At 38.7% G+C, this 25,693-nt stretch overlaps 3 protein-coding genes across 3 annotated transcripts in view; 2 read left to right on the top strand and 1 right to left on the bottom strand.

Annotated features, from left to right (window-relative positions):
* The window catches only part of dpep1 (dipeptidase 1), a 73,964-nt gene that overhangs the window by 25,829 nt on the left and 22,442 nt on the right, over window positions 1–25,693 (top strand). The gene's annotated exons all lie outside the window — the stretch shown is intronic.
* LOC139205962 (beta-2 adrenergic receptor) lies at window positions 4,830–6,513 on the bottom strand. The gene is made up of 2 exons (XM_070836225.1): window positions 6,231–6,513; window positions 4,830–5,746 (listed from the first exon to the last, which is right to left on the bottom strand). Exons 1-2 carry the CDS (start codon window positions 6,511–6,513, stop codon window positions 4,830–4,832), a joined length of 1,200 nt encoding a protein of 399 aa, XP_070692326.1.
* On the top strand, window positions 20,805–25,176 carry hp (haptoglobin). The gene is made up of 4 exons (XM_070832578.1): window positions 20,805–20,935; window positions 21,298–21,374; window positions 23,826–24,106; window positions 24,468–25,176. Exons 1-4 carry the CDS (start codon window positions 20,931–20,933, stop codon window positions 25,032–25,034), a joined length of 930 nt encoding a protein of 309 aa, XP_070688679.1. The 5' UTR covers window positions 20,805–20,930; the 3' UTR covers window positions 25,035–25,176.

The following is a 25,693-nucleotide window of genomic DNA, read 5'->3' as shown; positions in this document are numbered from 1 at the left end:
GCCCACTAAAATACAAAATAGCACTGTCATATATTTTCCTGGAAAAGTCATTGCATCTTGCCTTAAACCAAGTAATGAACTCTATGTGACTCTTCTTTAAACCCCTGAGTCTTTAACATACAGATCAGGCCCTGTGCTGTAAGTGGATGTGACTGTGACAACAACCTGGTTTCCAGGTTGTGATGCTGGTCCTTAATCCGAGTTTATACAAGATAGTGAGTCTTGAGCTGCTTTTTAAACGTGTCAACAATGTCCACAAATCTTCAGTTCAATGCAAGCAACCCTGTCTCTTAGAAATGGCATTTATAAATTACTAACAATATTATTATAACAAATATTGCCATATTTGTTTTGCAAGAAACATAATCACTGTATAGATTATGTTAAAGGTACCCTATGACTTTTTCGAACGCTCGTAGCACTATAAGAAATGGGTCCCCATTTTGTGTGTATCACAAATAAGTACACAGACACACACACATGAACACCCATGTGACATGACTCACATCCTGACATTGGTGGTGGTGATGGCCCAACAAAGACAGAGAAGGAGAAGACTGAAAGCTAGCAAAAACAAATATAAAAAGTGAATATTGTAGTTAAAACAAATGAAATACGCTCTCAGTTGGAAGTTATACTGACACATTTGGTATCAACATTTTGTAAATCGTGGCAACTACCTTTATAAAATGTCTTTTCATAATGATTAAAAATAATTCAGGAGCCATTACTTCACGTCTCTGTTTATACATACTTGCTGTTGCAAATTAGTTGTATATAACCTTAATTTCTAGATACAAGGGTATTTCAAAGTCTTACCTCAAATGTACAATCACTTTGGGGCCTGGCGAGAGGTAAATCCAACAGGCCATAAAGCTCATAAAGTGTTATAGTAATCTAATATCTAAAGCCATTGTTAAGATATTCTAAATAGTGAAACATGGGACATTTTAGGCTGGGGGGCATAAATGCCTGGTGGACAAAGGATGAGGTAGAATTAGATTGTAGGCAGACAAACAGTAAAACTTAAAACTGTAAATTATTAAGTCAATTATGTTCAGGAATGGTAAATGCACAAGTAGATGCCTCATCATCATCTGTAATTTAATGGCTCCCTTTGTGAGACTGTTGCAGCGTGAAACATGCTTCATAGCGTGTCAAGTTTTAGACATTAACAAAACATCAGAAAATAAACAATAACCACAAAGGGCTGATGGTTTAACACAAATCCCCAGATGTGTATAGAGTCAGTTTACAACAAGATGTAACTTGGAAAGTTGCGACTTCCCTGCAGCAGATTTCCACTTTATGTGAGGCAGTCTATGCCCTCAGTGGCTGTTTATGAAAGCCTTTAGATAGCGAACAATGCTGTCAGCCAGTAGCTTCCAAAGATGTTATGTCAGACACCAAGAATATGAGTCACCGGACTGTTAAAGTCAGCATATGATGTACTGATTCATCTATGTATGAATGCACTGCGCTGTGCAAATACAAATCAGACTGTTCAGATGAAAATGCATTAATTCATGATACTGTATTTGAGTGACACATAAGATTATTGGTAACATGAATCCACTTGAGGATCCATGACTTTTTACTCTCTCTCTCTTTCATTGTCTCTGTCCTTCTCACCTGCTGTCTGTCTGGCAATCTCATTCTTCTCATTCTTGACCTTGATCACACAAGCAGGCAAGTGACAGATCATTTATTTCATGGTGGGACTGGAGGTGGAGGAAGCTTTTATCATAACGTTGCTGAAATTAGCCGACAGCCTCTCTCACCTTTCCATCTTGCTCTCTAATGCCCTCTCAGATTGCAAGATCACTCTCCAACAGAGTAATTGTAAAATACAAACTCTTTCTCTCATCTCTGCAAACACGCACACACTCAAATTACTATTTGGGTCACTAGGTTTCAAGATCCTCTCTTCTGTGTCTTAAGGCTTAAGCTGTGCTATTTTAGATGTTACAGTGTAGAGATGAGGCAGCACACTAGACCTCACTCTGGTTTCTTACCTGCACACTATAAAAGACTTCCTCATGCTGGGTATCCAGGGATGTTGCAGCATTACAGTATCTCTTTCTCCAAATTATATAACGTGAAAAATTTGATCCGAGTGGCATCAAGCCAACTGTACTCCAGAGTAAATGGACAAACACTGAAGTGGTTTTCCAGCCGCTTGTCTAACTTCTGAGGCTGTAAATATTACAGCAGTGGAGTAAGTGTATTATTGTCACACTGAAGCCCATTAAACTCACAAATGAAATGTTCCCAGACACATTTATTTTTTACCAAATCAGTCACCATTGATGAATTCTGCACTACTGATACAACTCTGTACAGTGATTCAATACCAGCACAATAATAATCACTTGTTTTCTTACACAGAACCAACGATGATTAGGATGATGTAGATATATCAAACTTTTCCATGATTGTGACAGATTTTTAAACTAGAAAAATAATCAGAGTTTTTGCTTGAAAACAGAAAATAGCTATAAGTTTGTACATGTAAGATATTCATTCATTCAGTGAAGTTTGCACATGACATGTTAGCATATTAGACTTGTTGTCTATTGGTTGACCGTTAAATTCCCTGACGTTTGTTGTTCGGTCAACTTGCAGTACATCACAGCACCGTTGATATCAAAAAATGCTTCCATGAACATGTACTGGATTGATGATCGGTCAGCTTTAAAGGAATCGTTTGACATTTTGGGCAATGTGTTTATTCAGATTCTTTCTGAGAGTCGGATGAGAAGAATGATACCACTTTCATGTTTGTACATTAAATATAAAGCTACAGGAGATGCCAGGACAGTGAGGAGATGGTTAGCTTAGCCTAAGTGGTAGGTGGATTTGTACCCTTGGAGAGGGTAACTGTCTCCACCTGTTTCCAGTAGTTATGCTAAGCTAAGCTAATTGTCTCCTGGCTGTAGCTTCATATTTAATGGACAGATGTGACAGCAGCATTGATCTTCTCATGTAACTCACAGCAAGAACGCAAATAAGCATATATTCCAAAATGTTGAACTATTCCTTTAATGGGCACTTCATGGTAAACAGGACAAAATATTTTTGTCTTTTGCTATCATGTCAATTGAACTATAGGAATGATGTTTCTAGACTCAAAATAAACCTGGAAACATTTTAGAGCAATTAATGACAATAAGTCTCTTTATTATGTTTATTAGTTTTCCCTTTTTGTTGATTCTGTTGTTGAAATGTTACCACATCAAAGGTCTGTCCATTATGGCAGATTTACAAGCAATGCAACAATTTTATCATGAATGAATATACCATTTTATGCCGCAAAATGCTCTTCAATCCCATTTATATATGATAGTATATTGTTAAATTGTACAATATAGAATTCCAAACAATACACAAGACTTGTAGCTGACACACTGATGAGATAATTTTATATTACAAATAGATAATACCCTGAAAAGATAGGCTGGCACAGTATAAGGGTCTGCTATAATCATAATGCTTTTTTATACTAAATCTCTGTGGTTGGCATCCCATTCATTTAGTCTATACTGATTTCATAAATATACAGATCATTCTTTCATTCACATTAGCTTAGACAAAAATAACCCATATTATAAAACGCTAAAAATAAAACTTGTACAAAATTAACATTGCCTGACGTGTGGCACTCACATAGTAACTGATAAAGTGCATTTCTGGTACTTGAGGCAGATTATCATAACAATAAATTGAAATTAGAAGATCAAAAATAAATGTATGTACCACCACAGCCTGAACTCTATGGTATGAACTGTTCCCTTAACCGAAACATTTGTAATCCACATTATACTAAAAAGAGGGCAGTAGCAAGATTTCTAAGCACACAAACTACACCCTTTGTAAATAAATACATGACAAACCCACCAGTAACGAAAAAAAAGACATTAATTGTGTGCTTGTCAGTGCAGTTCCTGGAGATACAGTAGGTTTGGTTGCTGAATTTACTGATGTAAAGCTTCAGGAAAGAGGTTTTATGGTAGAGGAAGGTGAGACAAGGAGCCCAGAGGAGGGGATGTGGATTGTTGTGGCAGTAGAATGGTCTTTTCCCTCGAGACCTACAGTGTTTGTGTTTGGTCCAACCCTGAAAACTGTATTATCATGCAATGCATAGATATTGTTTGTTTGTCCAAAGACAAATGTGGATGGAGGCCAAAAACTCTGAATTTGGCTTCCATTTACAGTTCTAAGTTAACATCAATCCTTTTATGTTTGAATAAACGATTTTTGTTAATTTTACATGGAGTTTACACTTGAATTAAAGGAATGGTTACACAGTTTGGGACATACAGTTGGGTTTATTTACTTTCTTGCCAAGAATTAGATGAAAGGATTGATGCCATTCTCATAGATTTATGGTAAATATGAAGCCGGAGCCAGGAAACAGTTTGCTTGGCTTGGCATATAGCCTGGACACAGGGGGAAAAAAAGCTTGTCTGGTTCTGTCCAAACGTAAGAAAAATTGTTGACAAGCACCTCTAAAGCTCAATAATTTGCAGTATATATTCAATGTGTTTAACACGCATTAAGTGTAAAATAAATGTACCATGTTAATTAGTGTGGCAGATTTTGTAACTTTTGGACAGAGCCAGGTTTGCTTTCCTCTGTTTCCAGTCTTTATGCCAAGCTAAGCTTTATGCTAAAGCTCAAGGTACATATTTACCACATAGAAATGGCATCTTCTTGACAAGAAAGTTAACACACATATTTCCCAAAACAACAAACTATTCCTTTAAAACAAACTTACTAGAATGCTGCCGCAAAGCATTACGCTTGCTGCTTTTGAATTACCGTACCCCTCAGGTTTTCTCACCATGAGGGGGGGACTGGTCTCGCTGAAAGAGCAGGGTCACACCCTTCCTGAAGCGGTGGTCCCTGACACTGTAGATAATGACATTACAACAACTGTTTCCTGTCAGGATCCAGAAGGCAAAAAAGGAAAAGTTACACCAGGTGTATCCCACCACGTTCCCGAGGACAAACACTGCGATGGGAGAGAAGGATGCTGTGAAGGCGAATGTTAGTATGCCAATGGTCTTGGCAGCTTTGATGTCTGAAAAGGAGGGCCTGTGAGGGCACCCTCCCCCTCCTCCCCCTCCTCCCCCTCCTCCTCCTCCCCCTCCATCACTCAGACTCCCCTCTGAGAGCAGCTTGCGCTTTCGGGAGTACCGTCGGATGCTAGTGAAAGACACAATGTTAACTGCTAACGTGCCTCCGAGCAGTGTGAAGTCAAACGCTGGGAATAACAGTAAAATGTTGGCATCAGGTGGCAGCTGGCTCCCAAACAATAGTGGGGTGTAGTTACACATACGACTGCACTCATTGTACTCCAAAGTAAAATTGCTGCTGAAGATAAGGGGCGCAAGAGCGAGCAGGAAGCTGGCAGCCCAGGAGAGCAGGATGAGGAGCAGAGTTCGCCTCCTGGTAACCAAGGCGTCCTTATGGAGTGGCCGTAGGATGGCCACACTTCGCTCCAGTGTCATGAGGAAGATGGTGCTGATGGAGACAAAGGTGCATCCAGCGAACACCGGGCCAATCAGCATGCAGGGCTGCCAAGGGCTTACTAGTCCCCCAAGAGAGGAGGAGGTGGCTGGAGGAGTGGAGCTACCCTGGTACCAAATGGGAGGAGCACTGGTCACCATGAGAGAGATCTCAGTGTAGACAGAGAAAGGGACCACGAGGACACCGACCATCATGTCTGCTATTGCCAGAGACACTGTCAGAGAGAAGAAGAAGAAGGCTAAGGTGACACATAAAGGCTGTTTTCTTGTTGATACACCTCCATTTTGGAATAAAAAAACATGAGAAATTAGATTACAATCATACCTGGTCAGTGGAATGTGGAACCATTTTAATCAGACATGGCACTATAATAAATAACCAGGACCTTTGGGGGTCTTTGTAATTAGACCTTAGAAGGTGATTGGTGTTGGCAAGTTAATGAATTCTGATTATTCTTTAACAACATGGATTTTAGTTGAAATATGAAATATGAAATTCCTCTTTGCCTGTAATTTTCATTATGAGAATTGAATTTCTGCCAGATGGAACCCTCTGAATTTGCAGCATTGTGAAATTAATAAGCATATTAACACTTACTCACACTTGGCAGGTTAGTTTAAATAACCATGAAATGACCAACGTTCTGCTATCAACAAGCACTGTTAGTAAGAAGTGGTAAGAAGGTAAACAATATTTACCTTTCAGGTATCCCTGTGGTGTGCGGGACTGCCTCGTTTGCACAAAGACTGTAAGAGTGACCACATTTCCAACCACAATGGCAAAAGCCAGGCTGACCATGAATACCACTGCCAAGGTGCGATTGAGAAACCCACAGCAGCAGAGGGTACAGAGAGGGGCCAGTGACTGGCCTGAACCGAGTCCTGCCTGAGCGGCTGCAGTCAGATTAAATGGATAGTCTGTAGTTGGCAGCAGAACTGCTGTACTCCCAGGAACACTGACGTTGGGAGGCAGAGCAGTCATGGCCCAGGATAGACTGGTTTTACCCCTTGTGATGTGTAGGTGGTAGGGCTGCTCAGGACACCATGTCCTGGACGGGGAAACTATCCTGATGAAAAATACAAAATATATGGAAATATAAGTTAAATCATCTGTCCAAATAATGATCCAATCTTGTAAAAAGCGACTTAAAGTCATTAATATGTATGTCAAGCACATTCAGTCATAGTATTCTGACAGAATTTTCTGTTACTTAAAAACAACAGTTAACAATCTCACATCAGTCCTGCTGGAAAAACATCAGTCTTGACTGTTTGGATCACACAGCGGTGTTCACACCACCTCCATCTCTCATTTCAGCTACTAAGTTTGCCAATTTAAAATCCCCCTGGACAAAATAACACCTTCAAAATTCCTTCCCTCCAATTGTCTTCAACATTATTATCATTTCTAAAACAATTAAACTGCAAAAGACATTGCAAGTAAAGAGCAGACTTTTTTCCACAGATTTTGCCCACTGGTTTGGCTGAATTGTACAAATCTTTCTCCTTCTAAATGGGGCTCAACAGTTAACATTTTATTTGCCCTCTGCAGTGTGTTTTAGCTGCAAATGTCTGTATGTGTTCATACCAACCAAAACCCAAAAGCACAATCTAGTCTTACTGGATAGTTTTTAGCTTTGTCCTTTAGCTAGAAAACCATGTCCCATTGAGCTAGTTGTTGATTCAGAGTGACCACTTCGGAAAGATCCTTACTACAATATGTTAACCTGTATAATCTGTGATAACAGTGATACAAAAGATTAAGATAGGTTTGGTGATTCTTATTATACATTTTGAAAATATCAGACAACAATGCACACACCTGGTTGCCATTCACTGTGTTGCTAAATGTGAATTTCATGGCTGCACATTGATCATCTTAGACAAAACCTTTCTTTATTGATTTACTGTAATGTTGTGTGAAATATCAAGCCAACCACACAATCCAGTAATGTATAGAGTGTGTGGAGAGCTGAAACTATGTTAAGATTTGAAAACACTAGCGACCAGGGTTGAACAACATTTGAAGGTGGGGGAGGTGGTGTGTTTATGGTGCAATTTACCCTCCAACTGTTTTAGATGAATGGCTAATTTTTCTTAGAGTAGGGTGTATATAGACTATATATAGTCTATATACATATATAGTCTTTTATCCAATATGCACTGCTGATTTTTTTATTTGTGTGTTCTGATTACATGCTGTTCTTGTGCCCTAACGCTGTTGGAAGCACCTCGACGCTGTCAGTACCCATGCAGAAACTCTAAGTTCAGTACCAAATGTCTCTCTCAGCTGACAACTAAATACACAGGTCCTTCAATCATTTATTCTGTTCACTGGGCCGGAGAGCAGGAGGGTACACATATCTAAGAAAACAAAGGGTAACAGGAGTGGACATATTGAGACCAAACCAAATCCCATGTTCTCACTCTGGCAATGGGGGCAGAAACACAGTTAATGAAACATCACAGCTGCGAGAATTGAAGTCCTTTATTATCAGCAGTGAATGAGATTCTGAATAATGAGAGGGTCTTGAAATGAAAAAAATACTTCTGGGTGTGTGTCCTGTGCCCAGTATATTGATCAGGATTTAATGAAGAGTCAGAGGAATTGCATATCAAAAGTAGCCCTTCCACAAATTAAATTCAATAAGGCTATTGGTAAACACACATGGGAATTATCGCTAGAAAGCTACTTCAGATTCTGTATCAAGAAAACACATGAAAATAAGATTAAATCAACATCAAACCTCTGTTGCTCTTCTAACATAATCATATGCTGTGGTAATAGCATAGACAATCCAGTGGATGCATAAAATTGGAACCCTTCATCTTTTTAATCAAAAAATTCACGTTTTATTGTTTAAAACAGCATTCAGTCAAAGCAGATTTAATGTGCACTTCTAACACAGATGAACACAAAAAGACTCTTTAATGTGAAAGCAGATCTCCACGAAGTGACCTAAAGTAATTACAAAAGCCCTTTTCAGACATAGGATCTGGAAAAAACTATATGTTATTGATGATATTTGGCGCCTGGTGTGTGAGAAGCACAGGGAGAGAGAAAGAACAGCGGTGAGTTAAAAATGATACGATAGCAAGGAGGAAGACTCTTTTTTTCCCCTCATAGGCTCAAAGTTGGATTTGAAAACATATTGGGCCATTGAGGCCTTTGATCATTATGACCACGAGGGACGCTCGGACCGTCTCACAGTGAACCCACTGATACATTTTCATATCAGATTCAGTTAACATTGTTAGTTAAGATTGCTGCCTGTGTCACAATATCAGCCAGCGCACACAAGCTTTGAACAAGACTTTAATTTGAATTCCTGTTTGCTCGCATGCTGTAAATCGTTTTCCTGGATATTCATTTATTTATTGACGTAGCTGGTATGAATGAACACTGTAAATATGGAGAGAGAGTGCTCCTCTGCTCCAAAAACTGCTTGCTATAAACGATAAATGTCAGTCGGGTATTGTGAATGATGGATAGTAGACGGTCAACACTGACACAGATCAGTCAATTATCAAAGCAGCACTGTTTCAAATAAAATGTCAGTCACATTTATCAAATTAACTGAGAATGTATCACTCAATTTTTGCATTTCATCCCTAATCCTTCTATTATAAATTCATTGGCATTTTTCTTACACAATTTTTTTTTTCAATATTTTAGCTACTCCGATGTCTTTTAAGACAATTTTCCTTAAATGACAAATGGCAATTGTCAGCCAATGTGTTGTGAAAGAAGAATGATGAATGCAACACGGGAAAAAATGAAACATGGCTCTCTTGACATTATATCACAACTGCTTTACTCAAATTGGCTTTAAATGAAATTCAATTATTGAGATAATCACCTCTGTTTTTATCAGTTTATTTTTGTGTCTTCCACCCCTCAAAGATATCAGTCCTAGAAAGCACAGGACTTTGACATGAGTTTGAAGTTTGCATCCACACTCCTGCCTGTGGAAACAAAAGCACTCTGTATTAGATTATGAACCGAATGTAGTTTCAATTAAATGTCAATAAACGTGTTTTGTCTCAAGTCACTGCTAACTTTACCCATGATCTTTCATTAACCTTAACAAGTGCCAAAATTTAACCATGAAAAAATTTAAAACTCTACAGTTGGATATTGTCTTGTAAAATCGAATATTTTGTCAGTGAACTCTTTGCTTAGTAAAATAGGTTCTGTCATTTATAAGTCTTCGAGAACCATATTTCTCAGCTTCCTAGAGGACTCGTCTTATCCTGGTATTTCTGCCTCCAGCTCACCTGTTTTATCAGTCCACTGTTTTGAAATGAGCACACAGGAGGCTGTGTTTTTGCCTCAGGTGAGGATCCAACTCAGACAGAGAGACTGCGTCGAATGACTTCCTTATTGCATGATTGACACTATTGTTTGTAGCCTCTGCACTGTCCTACACAGTTGGTTTGGTATTTACATGATCACAATCATCACTGACATTCAGAGAAGACAGCGTGAAATGATGTGCCTTTATCAAGCATCCTGTTCAAGCCTGCTTAACTAACGGCACAGGTGAGGTTTGGTAGGAATTAGCTCTTGTATTTGTTGAGAATGGCTTCACCTCCTCATTGTTGGGGGTCCAGAGACCCCACAACTGTTTGTAAAAAAATTATAGCAAGAATTTAAGCATTTTTTTCCTTTCCTCTGATTCCTCTGCATGTCACTTACATCAAATGTGGGCATGCATATTTGATGAAAGTGACATTACTTACATCATTCAGACCCTAGAGACATCTAATTCCTCCTCTCTCCTAATCCCAATAAATTAATTTAGGATGTTGCATGGGTAATAATACTGCCATCACCAACCACAGATGTATAACACATGGAAATAAACACTGTTTTTAACCATGTTTTACAACTGGGGGTCTCTGAGACCTCAAACAGAAATGTGTATGTAGCAAAAAATCATTAAAAATTATAATCATATTTCATAACATTACTGGTTAACATGTTAAGTAGATTTATCAAGGAGTTAAAGAGGAACCCCAAACAGAAGATTAGTAATTTGCAGTTTTTCTTAGCTGTGGTGTCTCAAACCAACAGTTAATACTGCCGTTTAAAGTAGTTTTTGTTGTCTAATCTTAAGAATGGTGCAGGTGCCATGCAAAGATTCATTAAGATTTAATATTCAGATATGCTGTAAATAAATGCAATCCTGTGTTTTGCATAATCATCTTTTATCATTACGTTTGGTAAAAAGTTAGATTGTGAGAAAACCCATCTGCATTGGGGCTTTTTGCTGCACCGTGTTTTTCACTTCACACCCTCAAAGCTGCAGCAATGATGACAAAGTTTCATTAAAGTGATCAAGGCCAACATTTCCAACAGAGAGTTTTGAGTGTTAACATTAAGAAAGAATCGTGTGAATATCTGAGGTGATAAAGATGGGGGTGGAGGGAAAGGTAAGATATTCTGACGTCAATCATAGTTTCTCCTGTGACTCTGCTTGAGCTTTTTATGAGTGGATTAAATTATCCATGAATCATTCAACTTCACAGTTATTTATGAATTACAATGTGCAATGTAAATGGGGAAGTTAAAGAATAAATCATTTAACACCTCATGTTACTTGCTTGTATTGTTAACAGCTTTAATGTGATTATTTTTATGTTATAACAGAGCGATCCATTTACTTTTAATTTGTCTGATAGTGCTGGTGATAAAACAAAAGAAAAAAAAATATTTTAGGGAGGATAGAGAATGAACCTCATTAAGGGGCTTTTTGCTTTTACCTTGAGTGAAGATGACAGGCGGAAGTACTCCCTGTGGCAAGACCTCAGGCATAGTGAGACAAGCAGCTGACAGCAAAGATAGCGCACGCACACACACATACACACACACAAACACAAACACAGAGTTTTACTGTCAGGGAGAATCCCAAAATCTTCACGATCAATACAAATGTAGAGATCTAACTGTGTTTTGAGTGAGTGGAAAATAAAATATTACACAGTACAACATGTCCTACATCTATATGTTAACATTCCTTGAAAAAAACAAAATTCACCATTCTGTGTGTGTTTTGCTTTTTGTAAACTGTTTTCCCATTTACACCACAACTTGCAATCTCAAAATACCAGTCAGTCTTTATCTTCTGTGGATTATTTTGTCACCTCAGACAAAATTGAGTGCAAGTACATGAAAAAACTAATATAAATCGATTTTGTCCCCCTAGCTCTTAGATTTGAAGGGCAACCATGCTCTAAATTTTAGAACAATAATTCCCATAATGCTTTGGAAGATGTAAACAGGAAGTATAAAGTTGCCATTGTCGCCAATTGCCAAGTTGCCATAGCCAGTGAGTTAATTAGCTGTGGGCTACAACTTGAGCCCCATTTTTTAGCCCATGTTTGTTGACATGTTGGCAAACTGGCACCACTAAAAGTATGCCGAATTAGATTTTAGCTGTTCTTGTTTCCAGTGTACCAATGGATGTACGGACAACTATCGCTGAATTATTGTAATACTGAAAAAAGCTTAAAAACATGAATATTCTCAAGGAAGTCCTGAAGTCCTGCGGAGCGTCTTGTCCCTATGATTTCTAAGTGGATTTATGGATGCTTATTCTTCATAGACATCGGAGATAATGACATCCTCGAAAACTGTAAGTCATATTTAATCTAGAGATTCGTCTATCGTGTCTGTGTTCACATTTGATTGAGGTATGACTCCAAGGAGGCGTATGAGTTTTCGCATAAAGGTTTCCTAAGTATCCCAATTGTCTTCCACCTTTTAGTGTTTTTGCCTCACCTGAGCCCTTCTCTACAACGACAGCACGCTGTCATACTTTTAATTTTCTACATTTATCAGTTTTCAAGGTTTTATTTTCATTGTGTGAAGGCTTAAGATGATAATATGAATTGATGGTGTTTTCCTCCTCTTCTTGCCCACAGTGTTGGTAGTTGATCAGCGGTGCTTGTGAGGAGCTTTGATAAAATTGTAACCGATATAAAGGTGCTGCTGAGTGCTTTACTGTTTTAAGGTTTTACACATCTGATCTTGTGAAAACAGTGTTCATTATGTCATGTGAAAATAAAGGCAATGGTTTTCTTGTCATTTTCAGAGGCACCCTTGGTCTGGAGTGGGACAAACTGAGGATTATGCATTGTTTGGAGTACAACCTGTCACCTTTATGGGCCAACATCATCAGAAGCCAACAGGGGAACAGTGAGTCTGAAGTTTTCCTCTTGTTATGTTTAAAGTCCACTGATATATATTTTTCTTATTGTCAACAAGCCTCAACCACAATAAATTATTGTCTGTGTATCCAAAGCTTGATATGACCTATTACTGCCATTGTCCCCCCAAAACTGTTAAAAACAGATAAATGGGCTACAATATTGCACTGGGTGATGTGGTCCTTCATTGTGAACAAGGAGACTTTAGTTTGTTTTGAGTCAACCCTTCACACACTGACCTGGTGCAGTAAATACTCAGAGAGCACCATGTGTGGATTAATATATACAGCTGAAAATAGTCCCCAACAAATGCTCTATTTACTTTAGTTTGCTAAAAACTATAGTGCCCATTTGCTTTTGGTAATTATTTAGCCTGAAAAAATCGACTCGTTTTTAAATATTAATGCCTTTAGTATGAGGCAATGGGCTTGGAGCTGAGAGGCACAGACAGTACTGAGAAACGGACTGTTGGTTTTGCTCTTTTCATGGGATCTGACAATAACAATTAAATAGCAAAATGCTAACCTTATCTTTTATAGCACATCGTGTCTTGTTTAATCTTGCATTACTTCCCCTATTTGGTGTAATGGACCGTAATGATTCCTATGGAACATTTGTTAATTAACACTTAACACTTGGCACAACTGAGGCTGATGGGAATGTGATTATTTCTGCAGGTATTAGTCCGTGAAATAAAGTCTTGGACAAAAACAGATTTTGACCTGATGATGGCACTAAATAAAAAGTCAGAGGGTCAATGTTTTTACAGTTTATCTGGTGATCATGCAAATTTTCATGACAGCCCATCCAATAGTTAAAAAAACGATAGAAGAATATAAAAAAAAATGTCATCTCTATGGTGGCTGGAAGGGAAACATCAGATGATCATCAAATTCATGAATGTTTGTAACAAAATTTTGTGCCAATCCATCAAGTAGATGTTGAGATATTTCACTGAACAAGCGAAAACTCTGACCTGGCGGTGGCACTAGGGGAAAAGTCAGCAGATCATCAAAGTCATTAGAACCCTTCTGGATCCTTGAACATCTGTGTCAGATGTCATGGTAATCCATCCAGTAGTTGTCAAGAAATTTCTCTATGAACCACAAATGTCAGCCCTATGGTGGCACCAGAGGAAGTCGGGAGATTCCCAAAGTTATTAGGTTTAATCCACTTGGGACCATGGATATCTGTACAACTTTTCATAGCAATACATCCAGTAGTTGTCAAAATATTTGAGTCTGAAGTGGTGGACTGACATGCGCACAAATATACCAAATACCAGTCTGGGTTCTCTAGAGACCATTGTGCTGTGTTCAGGTTCTTGTTCACGCATGCAGTGAATTTCCTTTGACAGGGCTGTGTCCCTGAGTGACAGATCAGGCATATGTAGGAAGACCGTGGGGTCTCGGTCATGGCTCTCAGGCCAGGTCGCCCGATGCACAGAAGGGTCGCGTGCAGTAATAATGGACAGGCTGGCTCAGAGCCGCCTGAGGCCGACTGCCACAGCACATGAGCGGAAAGACGACTTTCTCTTCACATCTTGACCTGTCAGTCTGTCTGTGTTTGTTTCCCTTGAGTCTGTCAGAGGAGTGCAACACATTCATACACACACAAACAAGCACATGACCCATGTTACATTTTTGTTATTGGTGTTTTATGTTTCACTGTGTTAGTGTCTCACTTACAACTGGGAATATCTTTGTTCTCATTTTTCTTTTAAGTTCTCTCTGGCAGCATTTATTCTCGCCAAGCTTCTGCCTCCCAACAATAGTTTTACTTAACCTCTCACTCTAGTTTTTTCCAATAGTAATTATTTTCTACAGAGCACCATGTGTGGATTAATATATACAGCTGAATGACCAACTGTATTAGCATTTTCAATATTTCAAAAAGTCATTCTAAAGTTGAAGGTGATGCTTTAGATTACTGTCTGTGAGCTATTGTATAAATCCTTTGGTCAAACGGGGGTACCAGGTAAACACTTACAGGTACCTGCAGGTACATGTGAAGACAGACAGGAAACAAGGGGGTTACACATTTGCACTTAGGGGGCACCTAGGACTAAAATGACTTGTAATACAAGTGCGTTTGTAATTACCCACTACATGTTGAACAGTTACACAGTACAAACAGGGTACCAGCAGACTGAGCCTGTATGCCCTTTCACCACAGCTATGTCATGCCCATAAACTATAGCATTATTAACTATTTTACAGTTATAACTATAAAGGCACACCCTTCTTCTCAGGCTAAGCCAAAAAAACAAATTCAAGCTGTAAAAACATTCAAGCTGTAGTCACATTGATAAGTACTCCATTTAAAAAAAGGAAAAAATGTTGCTTACATTGGTGTTTTTCACAAGCATATCATAATTCTAAAGTAAATGATAATATAAATTATTTCATCTTAATATCAAGACTGTTGGCCCAGTAGTATTACTACTGTATCCTGTAATTATTCAATAGATACTCATTTAAAAAGAATTCTGACAGTGTGATTTAATTCCCTTTTAAATACAAAATTGTTAACCTCTTAACCCCTTGTATGTACATATAGGTATCCAATAAGTATTTATTTAGTTATACCTTGTATGCACTAAATTATTACATATTAAGTTAAGGGGTGTAATTGAACAGATTATTATCAAATTGATTTGTGAATGTATGGGCATGTGTGTATTTGTCTCTGCATTTGTATCTATGTATGTGTGTGTGTGTGTGTGTGTGTGTGTGCGCGCTCTCTCCATCCTGTCAATGAGTCCCAGTCTAAATCACACACTGCTAATGTACGTCACACCCACCACACATCACTCAGTTAACAGCTGCTGCCTGTCTGAATGATCAAACACTGAGCAGGAATCTACCTGACAGTTTCGGAAAGTCCATCAGAGGAAATTTCTTTTAATGGAAATGATCATCTCATTTTCCCTAAACTGCAGTTCTAAACTTTGGGTTAAAACAGCTAAGGAAAGGAAGGAAGGAAGGAAAACCCTCTGCTATGCTCAAGTATTTTCTCCAAAAACTGTGTTGGGAAAACACGGCTCATTATCAGCCACTTAATTTAAATGTTTTGATGATGCTTTGGCGTATTTACTAATAATTAATTCATTTTAAAACAATAATATAAAACCATTTACTCCAAATATGTACAGTACGTGTCAGTTTTTAAAATGTCACATGTTTCAAATAATTAAGCATTCTAAGCAAACAAATAATTCATAGGCAAACGCATACGTAAGTGCAGCCTGACACACATCCATTTTTACTCAATGCTGAAACAGAAGTTTGGCGTTCTTTAAAATAAAAAAACACACACACACACACACACTAATGTAGAAATGTTTTATGTCCTTGTGTGGTATTTATCATGGAAAACGTCATAGAATTCGCACACACACGAACATATACAAAAAAACCTGAAGATAATCTTACCGGCATTTCCACTGTTAAGGACCACAGAGCAGTTGTGCAGACAGAGGTTGATAACAGGAAAACAATCCAGTATTGAAGTGCTGTCTTAGTGGAAGTAAAATCCAGTTAAAAATCCTCCAGAGAAGAAGAAAGTGGAGCTGTAGTCCTCTCATCATTCATTCCCCTGAGAAGCACATATTAAGCACAAAGCCTCTCACACACTCCAACTCTCTGTCCCTGTGATTCAGCCTCTCCCCTCTCCCTCCTCCGCTTCTCTCTCGTTCTGTGAAGCGTTCAACCTCCAGTCCCCACTTCACTGCCTCCCCCTCCCCTCTCCTCCCCTCACCCTCTGCATGGCTTGCAGTCCTTATCACATGGACACGCTCTTTCCCTGAAGCTTCAAGGTAAAGTCCACAGCAGCGTTTTACTCCCCTGTCTCGTTCTTTCCTTCTGATGTGCCTCCCCCATCCCCTTGTTCCTTCTTCCCATTGTTCCTCACCACTTCAAACATCTCTCATGCTTTGTGTCTTACAGCTTCAATCACTCTTGAACTCTTGGTTGCAGCCCATGCCTCGTTATATTCATTTAGCTTATTTTATTCATAAGTTCTTTGTCCTTAAGTGTATTTGAGCGTGCATTTCTTTTTGTTCTTTTTGTCACCTTCACTCTTTGCACCTACATGTCCAAACTGCCTCTGATGATCACCAGCTATATGTTTTCTTGCCACAGAATGAATGAGAGAGACAGAGATAGGAATAGAGCCGGAGAGAGATACTACATTTACTAATGAGAGGTGACCTTATAACAGCATCAGAGGGGATAAAATGCATCCATCCTCTCTTGGGCATTTGTCCAGCTTTGCTCCCGATGGCCTTAGCCCATGTGCATGGCTTTGATCGTGTCTGGCACACGGGTCACATCGCATCTTCTTTGTTGCCTGCAGGGAACAGAGACCACAGCACTCAAGCGAGACCCCTGCTCTCATATATGATTGGAAACATTCGACAACATCACTGAATTGCCCTTGTCTTGACTTCACCTGTGTATACAAAAAAAAATCTGTGAGACTGAAGTGAAGTGAAGATATTGAGTGGAAATTGACGATCCAGTTGTGATATACAGTATGAATGCTGAAGAAATGTTGATGAGGCCAGAGTGAAGGAACAAATCTGCACGTTGAGCAACATTACATAACTTAATCCTCAAGGGTTTTTGTAAACCTGCCAAATTACTAACTATAGTATATATTCCATGATATAGCATGATTCTGCTTTCCAACAAGATGTAGCCTGGCTTCGGGTTGATTACGTATGGGGTCCTAGTTGCACAAATGATTCATGATTCATCTTGTAATGCTACAGCGCATATCTGATAGCATATACCCTACATATCCTGCTGCCAAAACAGTATGGCTTAAGCTGTGGTACAAACCATGTTATGAATTAAACAACAGGTAGCACCTGTATGAATTCTCTCTTAGGTGACAGTGACAATCTATCTGCAAGCAATTGCTTTAGAGTAATGCGAAATGATGATGGGGGGTGTGTGGTGGCCAAGGGGTCTAAGATACAAACCATCTGTAGTGTATGGCCATGCTAGTTGCTCTGGTAGTTTGTACTTGCCGGCATAGCAATGCTTTTTTTTTTTTGTAACTCACTTTTTATTAGTTTTTCCATTTTTCCACAACAACAGAACTTAAACAGTCTAAGAACCATGAAACAAATAGAATGTGCGTGTATATATGTGTGTATATATATGTGTGTGTGTGTGTGTGTATACATACATACATACATACATACATACATATAAAAAACAAAAGGGGGTTAAAAAAAAAAAAAGTTACGCAAGTAGACAAAACCAGAAAAAGGCAAAATTGAATCTGTTGTGTTACACAGGGTAAATAATTATATAATTCATCTATAAGAGACATAGGCTAAGACAATAAAACATTGACAGCAGTGTAGGTGTCACACATCACTATATAATAACCATCCTTTATGTTGACAAGATACAAGTCCAATATATCATCATGAGAGTAACACACATTACCATCCGTTCAGCCTATTCTTTTCTGTGTAATATTTCATCCATGAAGGAGCCCCATGTCCTCTGAAATATATTTAGTCTATTATTAATTTTAAAGATAGACTGTTCATAATTGGCTATTTTAGTCATTTCTCCCAACCACTCACTAAAAGGTACGGTATTATCAGGTTTCCAGTGTCTAAGTACGATTCTGCACCCCGTGGAGAGGGCCAGCCTACACCACAGGGTCTGTTGGGCTGTTAGTCCCTCCCCCCTCACACCTATTCCTAATATACAAAGTGCAGGGTTTTGCACAAATTTTGTACCCAGTACTTTGTTGACAAATCCTATTACATTCTTCCATAAATTCTGGGTCCATCGACAATCGTAAAACATGTGTAAGAGTGTGCCTTTACTCCTATGGAGTCCCGCAGTTTTAATTTGGCCATCTTACATGGGGTCCAATAACATTTTGTACATTATTAGTCTGGTCTGTATCCCCCTTGATATCTTACACCATGACCCTGTAATATCCTTCCATATCTCTTCGGTTATCCCCACCCCCCCAAATCTTCAAATTTGATGATCTTTGGTCAATTTGGTGTGACGTCCTACATAGCGATGCTTTTAGCTAAATGGTAATAGTGGCATGTTTAGCAGGTACAATGCTTATCATGTCAACCATATTAGTTTAGCGTGTTAGCGTGCTAACATCTGCTAATTGGCAGTAGACTCAAAGCTTGGTTTTGCATGTATTTGGTTATACATCACTGGACAAATTGAAATTCTGACCTGAGGGTGGCACTAGAGGACGAAGGGAAGTTATTACGCTTCTAAGGGGAATATAAAAGTTATGTAAATCCATCCAATAGTTGTTGAGACAATTCAGTCAAAACAACAAATATTGATTCTCATGGATGCGCCAAATGAAATGTCTTAGGATTACCAGTGTCACAATAATTCATCCTTTGGGGACCATGAGTGTTTATATACATTTTCATGGTAGTCCATCCTATAGTTTTTCACATATTTCAGTCTGGCCAAAAGTAGTGGACCAACTGATTGTCTGACACCACTTTCCAAAGCCATGCTGCTAGCATAGCTAAAACACAGCTTTTGACAAAGTCTTAAATGGATATCCAAAGATATCTATCAAATTTCGTACTATGTTCTAGAAATATGTGTACAGTCTGTAGGCTGTATTACTCTGTATTCCAGATCAGTGGATTTAAAATGAAATGATGACTGAGGTTAAAGTGCTGACTAAATGAACAGCTTCTGTGTCTGATCTTGTTAAGGGTGCGTGTGCCTTGGGTCACAGAAGGCTGTAAAGCTTTAGTAACACTGCCACCATGAAATTACTTTGAAACCAGTGTTTGAGTTTCAGGATTTTCATATCCAATTCTGTATGTGCTTAAACTAATTATCATCAGGAAACCGATTCTCAAGACTCCATGTCAAATTAAAGTCCAAGCTCTGAATCTGCAATATATCTAGTATGGCTTGTTTCATGTGTAAACTTGCATTTTAGTGACTGCATGGAAGGGAAAGGGCGGCTTTTGATCTCCGTACATGTTCTGTGGTAGTATTCATGTACATATTGTTACAATATAAAGACACACTCTACACACATATGTGCATTTTTACATTTAGATAAAACACCAAACCATTTTTTTTCTTGTTGATTTTGAGTCTTTTTAAAGCATTTGTCTCGTAGTGCACCTTGTCATTTGTTTTGGCCCAAGGGTCTGTTGCTTTCAAACAATACTTTCTACTGTAAAATAAACTGGACACCAGTAGTAAATCAGTACAAAATGTATTCATCATTGTAGGGCCTTATTCCAAACACTGTAACTTGTGCATGGTACTATACTTTAACCATAACTTAACTAATACTAACCATTGTGCCTGACTTGACAAATGTAGCATTTTGACATGATGTGATGCACTGTAATTTAAAATGCTAACTAAATCGATGCATCAAACTCTGAAATTAAATATATCCACATCACTACAAACCTCTTTAAGAACTCTATGAACTTCTGTAAATACCAAAAGCAGCAATGCTGGACTTTCCTCCCTGCAGGGTCAGGAGTAACAATTTACTGTCAGGAGTTAGATCAAATAATCACTGTTTTTGTCCCCTGCAGTTAAATCTGACAAGACAAAATGTACCTTTTTATAAAACAGCATAGTGTGTTGCAATATCATTACTTTCTAACCTACAAGAGATAAATATGTTAGCCTTTGTTGACTTTTATGATGTAAAAGTGTGATACAAACAGTACAAGCTGTTATAGACTGTATTGCTGAAACACTGACTTGTGAAACAGTTTTACTTTATAAAACCTCCAATCCTGTCACAACCAAGACAGGATCCCCATCAGGTAAAAACAGTTTAAAAAAATAGCTGACTCAATCAGAACTGAACTTTCTAAGTTAAATCAGAGACGGGATAACATAAATTCCTTTTTTAATATAACAAACTGGTCCTACAGGTGAATTATCATGGATAAAAGTTCTTTTTTGTGAATCCGTACTGTGGAGAGTTTCCCAGTTGATGGAAAGCCAGATTTCGCAACTGTTTATTTCAGATTCCAGGAATCAAAGTTTTTTTGTGCCGAGCAAAAATTTCCAGGGCAGAGTTTCTGTTTCTCGCTAAATATAAATACTCATGGCTTCAAACTCCAAACACACTCAAGAGGAGAGATTTTATACATAGCTGCTGAAGATTAATACTATCAACACAATGTGGTAAGTTGAAATATTCTTTTGTCATTTTTGAATCAGTCTGAATGCACCTGATTAAATGATATATACTTGATATTTTAAAAGAATATGTATTTACAACAGAAAGGTTACAATCTCTAAATACAAGCATTATTTAACCGTGAAAGGTCTGATCTTATATATCCTATAAAGCTTGGTTGAATTTTCCAATAATTATCCAGTGATGTTTTGCCAACTGTTGTAAATCAAATGCCTAATTATCTAATTCTGTGATTTGATTACAATTAATCTTTAAATGGGCCAGTTTTTTTGTGTTGTGTCCATCAATCCAAAATCACTGAAACACTTAATGTTTGAACATCACATGACTCTGTTATTGTTTGAAGGTTTTCTTTGACTGTGCTTGTCCTGGCTATATGGGCCTGTCAGGCAGATGTTGCTCACCCTGAAGAAAGGATGAAAGGTAACACACACACACACACACACACACACACACACACACTTGTACGTCCTCATTGACATAATGCATTCCCCAGCACCTTACTCTAACCTGAACCATCACAACTAAATGCCTAACCCCAAAACTTATCCTAATGTTAAACTAAACCTTATTCTAACCTTAACCTTAAGACCAAGTTGTAACCCTCAAATGGCCCTTTTGAAGTTGTGACGACCGGCCAAAATGTCCTCACGTTCTGTAAATGTCCTCACTCCGTTAGTAAAATATGTATTCTGGTCTTCACTATGTAGCAAGTACAAGACTACACACACTAATATTAACAAGCACACACATTTGTCCAGGATAACTGATCCAGAGACGAACGGAGCCTTTTACTTAAGAACACATTCAAGTGGATCCAAGCAACCACAGGCTCCGGTTGTCTGAAGCTACTGTTTTACACTAATGCCTCCTCGACAGCTGCTGTTCAGATAGATAAGTCCTGCATGAAATGACACGGACTTCCCTGCAGGATCTGAGAGCTGGGCTATTACTGCTCATTTCAGATATTGTTCTTCATTTGGCTGTAGTGCTACAGTATCTGACAGGGAAATTGCCTGCCTCCCTGCTTCCCTTCAAATAGCCCTTAAAACAATAACAATAAACCAAGCGATCAGAGTCCAGTGAGCGATGTGACTTCGCTGACTCGAGGCATGTTGAAAAATCATTTGTTGATAAGAGAAGGGAGCTTATTATCAATAAAAAGATGAGAGTAATGAGAGACAGAAAACATTCAAAGTAACAGAACTAATGAATTATTTCTTAATTCATGCAGTCTTTTCATTCATCAATTATTTATTCATTCATTTACTGGAATTGTGCTTGTAAGCCATTGTTAACTGCGTTGAATACATTGAACAAGACACTCCAAGTTATTGTTGGTTAAGTAAACCCTGTCAGGATGTAGAACTACAACAGGATTAATGATCATGGATAGTTTTTATTAACTTAGTTTCTACATTGTGGAATGGAGCCATCCATATGCTAAGCATTGAAGCAGTTTTCATAATGAAAAGCACAAAGAGTGGATGGATTCCCTTCTGTACTTCATGATGAATAACTTAAAAGCTACTGTTTCCAAAAGAAGCCTTCAGAGCATGAGAATATTACATTCAGACGCTAAAGCTCCATTAAACAGCAGATCTCTGGAAGGGATAACAATATGCTTTAATGACTGCAGTGCAGATTTTATGACAAGATAAGCCTGGCGTTGAGGATCATATTTTATTAAATATGTTTAAGTTCTAGTAGCAGGAAAACTGCCGCAAGCAAAATAACACCAACCAAGTTTAACACACAAAGGTAAACTACTCAAACTGGTGAAGTGTTCTTAATGTCTGAGTTCAACAGACACCTCGGAAAAAATATCAGGTGCTAGAGGCATTATTTATTCAGGCCTCATTGCTATCAAGAGAGATGTGAAAAATGAATTGTGTATATACCAGAGGAAAACAGTCACATTAAACCATAGACACAGACACACAAAATAATACCAAATAGTATTTTAAAAAATCAAACAAATAAACATTTTGAATTTATAGGAGCATCAAAGGTTTGTGCTTTTGAAATGCATACATGGGCTCTTTTTGGAGTTTAGAGCAAGCTTTAAATTAATAATGGATGTCATCAAAAAGCAGACTGTAACCTGGGGAAAGCCTGTTCTGCAGTGGAGTCAGTGGTAAACAAGATGGTATCAGCATAAAAACAGGGAAGGAAAGAGTATGAGAATATTTTAATTAAGTGAAAGTACTGTTTGAAGAAATTGTATTCAAGTAAATGTAAAATTACTTGCTTTGTTAAAATGCTTTGTTGAAATGTGGTCTGAGTAAATGTTACTGTGTTACATTTTTAAAAAGGGGGTGGGGTATGAATATGATGTTGTATAATAAAAGTATTAAATTAAAGAACAGCTTTAGATTAGGCTACAAATTAAAACGTATCAATATTTCAATGTATACAGACTAGTGGAGCAACGTCACGCTGTTCCAGGGTGTGAACTTGCACCACAGAGCCCCTACATCAAAACCAATAAGACACAATAAAACAAAAAGAGATCCAGTGCATTTTATACACACTGTGTAATGCACGCACACAAAATGCCATGTTGCTAGGCAACTCGGTGATTGTTGAAATTGTGCTCTGTGCAGTGAGTTACAACAATCGGTGAGTTTGTCGTTGTACCTACCTTTCTGCGTCACATGCACCACAAGTCCTAATATGCTGTAGGTTCAGCTTCTCTGCTCCTTCAGTTCATCACAATGCGTAATTTTCCAGGCCACTCAGCCAAACATCTTGAGCTGAAAGACACTTGGCAGGCACAAATGTACAATAGAACAATATCTGTATCTGTTTTAATGTAAAACAGAAAAAATCAAATACAAAAAAACGAAATATGTCAAGTTGTGTCTATGTCAGCCTCCAGGTCAGCATCACTCCGTTCCAGGCGAATGATTGGAGGGAATTTGGCTCCTCATGTCCCCTGGCAGGCCATGGTCTTCTTTGCGAACAGCATACTAGGCGGCTATGCAGGTGGTGCTCTCATCTCTGACCGCTGGGTTTTGACGGCTGGTAGGAACCTTTTTGTGAAGAAGAGTCGACAGGACATTCAGGGAAAAGATCCCGTCATTCCTAAAGTGTACCTGGGAATCTCAAGACGGGAAGAAGCTAATGCCTCCAAAGAAGTCGCTGTAGGAAAGGTGAGCGGGAAAAAACATTTGATCGAGCATGTTCAAGAACCCAGTGGCCTCTATTCTAAAGCATGTTGTTCGCCCTTAATGTGTGGATTTATTTCAAGTTCAAGACAAGTATTTGTTTTCCACAGCTACCCATAATGCAGTGATGAATTACAGGTGATATGTAAAATGTATTGAATGGTATTTCATTGTAGTTCTGCTCATAAAAAATACAAAGATGAGCCACACCATGCAATGGTGTGGGTGGATGACATGTTCTTTAGCTCCTCGACATTAACATGGCCATTGTGGTTTATGGTGAGTTTATGGATAAAAGACTAAACATTCAATCAGGTTTCCTCTCTTGTATTTAATTTTCCTACAGGTTATTCTCCATCCAGGCTTTCAGAACCAATCTGAGTGGGACAACGACCTGGCTCTGATTCAGCTGAAGGCACCGGTGGTTATGAGCAATAAAGTGACCCCCATCCCCCTGCCAGAGAGAGGCCAGGATGTGGCAGACACTGTGGGAGGGTCGGGGGTCATCAGTGGCTGGGGCTGGGGGATCTACTTCACCCCTGCTAAATCACTCAAATACCTCGTGCTCCCCCTGGCCAATCACTCTGACTGTAAGGCGGAATATGAACATCTACGGTCGCTCACACCGACTGTAGATGACAACATGTTCTGCACTGGACCAACCAAGTTCGAGGAAAATGTTTGTTTTGGTGATGCAGGAGGTGCTCTGGCTGTCAAAGATGCTGAAACTGGGGACATTTACGCTGCGGGGATCCTTTCCTATGACAAGTCCTGCAACGGATATAAGTATGGAGTCTACATGAAGCTTTCCTCATATTTGCCCTGGATCCACAGTGTCATCAGGGGAGACACAGAGAAATCATCTGCTCTGCGCTCTGATGCAATGTCTAAGATGTACTCATGGCAGCAGTAGAGCTTCAGGTTCTGTTCTTTTGATTTTGTAGAGAAATCAGAAATCACTGAGTCATCTTATTAAATGCTTGTAATGCAGCCACTGTTGTGTTCTGTCACTTAAATGTTGTGATTGGAAAGGAGGAATAAATTGGCTTATTATAGTAAACAGACACAGTATTTGCAATTCTTCTTGTCTTGACACAATACACACAAATTTCTCTCACTAGATGCACATTGTCATTAGCTGTTTCAGCCAATGGCCAAAAATGACATGTTTGCTTTATAACAACTGAAGCAATTATAGCTTCTGTCTGTCAGGAGTAAAGGAGGAAGTAGTGTGGCACTGAGCCAACTCCCTTTTGCATTGTTTCCACAACTTCTGCTGTCACTTCTCGTGTTGAAAGGAAGACAGTAAGTGTCCCTTGTGTTTAAATGACTGCAGCGTCTCGCCTCTCCGTGTGTTTGGAGGACTCGGAGGAATTTTGAGGACTTATTGATTTAAAAGTAAACTCCTGTTCCACTGTTACACAGTTGATCTTTGAAGAGTTTCAAAGGTTGAGTTGACATTTCATCACGTGCAGTCATCAGCATGAAGGGAAACGTTAAGGATGGAATAGAAGTGAATGACAAAACTTTTTTTCTAGTGTTGCCTGCGGACTTGAAAGCTATTTTGGTCTG

This window comes from Pempheris klunzingeri, chromosome 1 (genome assembly GCF_042242105.1).
Source record: "Pempheris klunzingeri isolate RE-2024b chromosome 1, fPemKlu1.hap1, whole genome shotgun sequence".
Taxonomy (NCBI): domain Eukaryota; kingdom Metazoa; phylum Chordata; class Actinopteri; order Acropomatiformes; family Pempheridae; genus Pempheris; species Pempheris klunzingeri.
The sequence above is the reverse complement of the archived record's forward strand: the minus strand, read 5'-3'. Positions and strand labels throughout refer to the sequence as shown.

Bases quoted from the DNA above. Each gene is read 5' to 3' on its own strand.
- LOC139205962 (XM_070836225.1), bottom strand. From the start codon at position 6,513: ATGACTGCTCTGCCTCCCAACGTCAGTGTTCCTGGGAGTACAGCAGTT. The intron at 5,747-6,230 runs GTAAATATTGTT...TCTCTCTGACAG, and splicing joins ACCACAGGGATACCTGAAAG to TGTCTCTGGCAATAGCAGAC.
- hp (XM_070832578.1), top strand. The intron at 21,375-23,825 runs GTAACACACACA...TGTCTATGTCAG, and splicing joins CCCTGAAGAAAGGATGAAAG to CCTCCAGGTCAGCATCACTC. The intron at 24,107-24,467 runs GTGAGCGGGAAA...ATTTTCCTACAG, and splicing joins AAGAAGTCGCTGTAGGAAAG to GTTATTCTCCATCCAGGCTT.